We start from the raw sequence: 5000 nt of genomic DNA, 5'->3' as shown, positions 1-5000 counted from the left end.
TCTTTACTAGAAAATCAGAAATTTTGACACATGAGGCATTGTTCACACAGCATAAGGATTTAATACTCATGGAAAATAGACTGAGTGGTGTAACCCACTCAGGTCAAGTTTTATCCAAACTTGCTTTATCGTCGAGGGACACTGCTAGCTATTTAGTTCAAAGCTAAAACCATAAAGCCCATTTGACTATTCATTGTGCTTACATTACTTATAATTAATACTATTACTTAGAAAATCTCTAATGTGTACTTTTTACAAGAACAATATGCTAGCTTTATCTTTTTCCCAAAGGCAAATGTATTTGATTTAGTCTTGCAATTTAAGTACAAAGAACCTGGTTTTCTTGTGTTCTACCACTAAAGCTTGCAGTTTCAGATCTCGAGTTACCTATAAAAACTAACTGGACTTCCACAATTATTATCCAGTACTTCAGTCTATAAAAGTAGCTGTATGCAAGCTGATAGATAAAAGATAGTACTGGGTATGATACATGAGGATGGAGATCTATTCAGTGATTAGCATAGATGATTATTTTCTCACTGATACATAGAGTATTAAATCTTCAGCTGTGCTTACAAAGACCACTGTGTTTGCAGATCTTGATTAAACAAACAAAAGCAATGCAAAATAAAATTAATTTTCTAAATACCTTGAAAGCATTAAAAAAGGAAAAACCTAAAACTGAAAATAAAGGAAATCAACACAGGAAACCTTGTTGAATAAATTATTTATTAGAAATTAAGACCATAGAAAACAATAAAAACATAAATGCACCATAAAGCTTTGCCAACAAAGGTTAACAGTTGGAGGGCTGTCATGGATGGCCACTATAGGGAAACGCTGTTATAAGTCTTCCTGTAAAATAACACGGTAAGGTTATGTATATCTCCACTCCCGGCTTCCATAAGCCACCGCTTCAAATTAAGTTCATCTTTGTGAGAATTCGGGAAAGTATACATACCTGGAATATGATCTAAATGATTTGGGGATTCTCTCTTTTCTTTCAGACCAATAATTTTCAGGAATAAGAATACTAAATGCAGAGAAATGCACTAAAATAATGAGTAAAAATAAATCTTCTATACACAAGCCACTTAAAAGTAAAGAATTGAAATGCATGACTAAAATGGTATGGGCAGTCTATGTACAAAGTTGGGTAGCTCATGTGCCAGGCTGCTGTTGGTGAGTGAAGCCCATAACTTGGTTTGACTTGCTGGAACAAAAAACTCCCATAAGGGTACTGAGGCAGTAAAGGTACTCTCTCCTGTATATCATCAGGCACCAGTCACTAGCTAGAGAGAATGTCCATCTCCTACAAACAACATTATATGGCTATGTGGAGCTTAAACACATGTTTGGTAAATAAGAGAACATAAATTATTAAGGATCACAGGGGCTCAACAGCCCAGTGTCTCTGTTGTCACTTTCCCCCGCGCCCCATGGGTATTTGTTTGGGGATCTTGGGCACTGTGTGTCTGGCGCGGGGGTTGGGGTCAGGGCCGCCAGGCTCCCGTCACAACCGAGGGATCGGCGGCATTTCCATTGTCATCGCGGGCACAGGGAGCATTGGAAAGAAGTGATTTGGAAGGCTGAGGTATACGCGTCGCAACTGCGGATCGAACTCTTGGTGCAACTGGAGGTTGATAATTGAATGGTGGAACAATGGCGGACTGCGGCGGGGATCTCACTCTCCCATCTTCCTCCACCACAATAAAGGAACCGAGTCGAGACAATCTCTTGGCCCGGGCTTCACTGTCCTCCTCCCCTTGTCCAACAGCTGGAGGATGAGTAGCTGGTCTTTGTCGAAGTTGTACTGTTTCTGACTGTCGCACATGAACTTCTGTCATTCTCGACCGTGTCGGGCTGACCAAGCAATGTGGACGTGAATCTACAGGAGTAGTGGCCTCAGATGGCGGAGAGGATCTGGTGTCACGACCTCTTAACTTTGCTAATTTAAGGCCTAAGCGAGTTCTGCTCTTTCCCGCATCACTGCTCGCACTGGAACTCTCTACACCTGGTAATTTTTCATATGTTGAACTCCTCACAAGTGGTCGTGGAGGAGTTTCCTTTGCCGCTGATTTTGGCCGTGATATCCAAACACGTGCGTCTTTCTTCTCCTCTTTTGGTTTGGATTGTGCTCGTTCAACTTTTTTCCATAAATTAGCAATGCGACTAGTTACCTCCTTCTTGACCGTCTTTTTTGATTCCGGACGCCATTCAGCCATGTCACTTGACGTTGGTGGACGGGCATCACGTGTTAAGCTTGTGGACTTTGTCTGTGGAGGGCGGCCCTTGGTGGGACTCAAGTCCTGACTTCCACTCTTTGGAATGGCAGTGCGGACTGAAGGGCTTGGCTGTACAGTGTCCCTCCTTATCCTTGGTTTGGAAATCCCACGAACAGGTGCAGCTGTTTTTTTACTTTCAACTTGCACTGTTCTCTCTGGGCTTAAGGGTGTATCACTATCATCCTTTGTGAAGGTGTTCTGACGGCGCAGAGGCCTTGGAGGATCAGGGCCAGGTCTTGCTAAGGATTTAGAACGTGCTGGCCGAGTGATTGTGCCTCGTCCAGCAGGCCCTAAACGAGGACTAGAACCTGCACTGCTGCCTGCTGAAGATCCTGTGGCCCTCCCTGTTGGGCTTTCCTCCCCACTACTTCCTCCTCTCTGGATGTTGGAGGTCTGTCGCAAAGCTGATGCCCTGGTTGCCCGTGGAAGCTTTGGGGAAGATGGTTTTACTGGGGAAGCAGAACTAGGGCGGGCAGGGGATGAGCGCACTGGAATAATTCTGGCTGGACTAGCAGATGTAGCAGCAGCTTTAGCAGGTGTAGCACTGTATTTACGAGCACTTGAATATAATGGTTTTCTCCGACCCCTGATGCCTTTCCCAGCACCATCATCCTCTTCTGTAGGCCGTGCCACCTCTTCTCCTGGTTTCACAATCCTAGGTCGACGCAGAATCTGCTGCACTTCCTCTTCCTCTTCTTCCTCTTCCTCCTCTCCCTCCTCTTCTCCTTTATCGGGAGGGTCTTCATCTGCGTCCCTAAGAAAATTTTTCAAATCTAGTTCATCTTCATTTGATATCAAGCTAAGAGTTTCTATATCTAATATGTTTTCTTCACTTAGAAGGTCTGAAGACTCACTTGTCATGGCCTCCCTGGTTTCATTAAGGGTACAGATCACAATATTAGCATCCTGTTGCAATGCTTCTAGTTGTTCTGCTGTTAAATCAAGCATCTCATTACTGTCCTGGAAATCAACTAATGTTCCATCGCCTTCTTTATCTTCATCTGCTACAGCCTGTGCTTCAGCATCTGGAGTTATGTCAGACAATGGCACATCGATGGTTCGTGTTTGATAGCGTTCTCGATCCTCCTGTCTCCGCTGCCTAAATGACTGCTTACCCTGAAGCTTAGGTGGTGATGATGGTGCTTCTAAATCTTCAATTTTCAGTCCTGCAGCTTCCTGGGCTGCCTCTGGAGAGGCTGGGCTCTCACTAATGGTGTGAGTTTGGAACCGACTCGGGTCTTGTTGACGCCTCTCCTTTGGAGATCTTCTTGGACTGACTTTTTCTTTTTCTATTTCAATAGAACCCATATCGGAGGGAGTGTTAGTTAATGTACTATCTGTTGATATGGTGCGAGTTCTATACCTTTCAGAATCATCCTGACGACGCTGCTTTGGTGTTCGAGTAACTGAAGGCGATGAGGGCAGAACTTCTACCAATGTGGGATCTGTATCCTGTGATGGTGTGGCATCGGACATTTCTCCATCACCCCTTGTGAAGGTCCTGAACCTGTCCTTTGCCTGCTGTCTTCGAGATCGAGGTGTGCCAACTCTGAGGGGAGAAGACTGAGACGCTGAAGAGAAGCCGTCCTGGGGTAAATCAGGAATGTCTGAAGGCAAATCATCTGCTGCCATTTCTGTATCGCTTGCAGGGCCAACAGTGTCTTCATGTTCTGTAATGTCTGTGATCTCCTGATAAGTTGAAGCTTCATCTCCACCTGTCAAGGTAAGTGTAGATGCAGCATTCATGGCCTCCTGACGGAAGATAGCAGCAAGCTGGCGAGCAGGAGCAGCAACCTGTGCAGTGTGGTCTACAGGAGGAGAAGGTGGTGATTCACGCTGTTCTGCTACTTCAGAAGTTATTGAAGCCACACTGATCATGGAGTTTTCCATGTCATCATCAAGCATAGATGGTGGTGGTATATTATCTAAATTAGAGTGGCAAGAACTTGCCATACTAGCCATGTTTTCATTGGAGCCATAATCCTGGTCTCCGAGTGCCCGTCGCACCATTTCCGGAAGCCTTCGTGTGTGACGGCATTCTAAACGACGGTTGCCAGTGCGAGGCAGTCGTTCCTCAGCACTGCTCGTGAGACTATTGGACATTGAAGCCAGACTTCCCATTGCTGATGGTGGCTTGATATTGTCAAGACAGGCATCTGAGGCAGCACTAGCTATGCTATGGGACATGTGAGATGGTGTTTCATCACTGCTCATAAGTTTTGCTTCTCCTGCAACTGCTCGTGCTACCTTCATTGCCTCTACTGCAATTAGACCAGACTCAGACATTGATGCTGTTACTGAAGTATCAGAACCTCGTCCTTCAGAAGGCGATGATTTATCACCAGAACGTCTCTGGTCTTCCCATGACTGTTTTTCCTCAGGCGACGAGCCTAGGCCTTCCACTGACTCCTCACTGATACGCTGCTCCTCAAGCTCCACAGGGGATTTTTCTTCCTTTCTCAAGGGCTGGGTGACAACTGTAGCAGCACTTCCTTCACTTGTCACCTCACTCTTGATGTCACAAATTTCTGCAGTTGTTGTTGTCTTCACAGACTCAATTTCTGTGTGGTCAGTATGACTCTCCTCTTCCTCCTCCTCATCCTCAAGTTCCTCTTCCTCTACATGTCTGTATGCTCTCTCATTCTTCTCGCTCTGCTCCGAGTCCGTTCGCAGCTTCGAGCTCTCCGCGTCTGGAGTGTACATGACGGCATCTGT

General features: G+C 45.5%; 1 protein-coding gene across 13 annotated transcripts in view; it reads right to left on the bottom strand.

The window, feature by feature from the left end:
- The window catches only part of LOC122263163 (uncharacterized), a 278554-nt gene that overhangs the window by 1113 nt on the left and 272441 nt on the right, over nucleotides 1-5000 (bottom strand). For all 13 annotated transcript variants that reach the window (XM_086554098.1, XM_086554102.1, XM_086554103.1 and 10 more), the window contains one exon: nucleotides 1-5000. This exon is cut by the window's left edge and continues 1113 nt beyond it; it is cut by the window's right edge and continues 954 nt beyond it. In XM_086554098.1, the coding sequence (XP_086410224.1) occupies nucleotides 1494-5000 (3507 nt within the window). In that variant the 3' untranslated portion in view covers nucleotides 1-1493.

This window comes from Penaeus japonicus, unplaced genomic scaffold (genome assembly GCF_977035675.1).
Source record: "Penaeus japonicus unplaced genomic scaffold, GWHDUDI00000001_assembly GWHDUDI00000029, whole genome shotgun sequence".
NCBI classification, from domain to species: Eukaryota; Metazoa; Arthropoda; class Malacostraca; order Decapoda; family Penaeidae; genus Penaeus; species Penaeus japonicus.
Note: the sequence above shows the minus strand (reverse complement) of the source record. Positions and strands in the feature narration are given on the sequence as shown.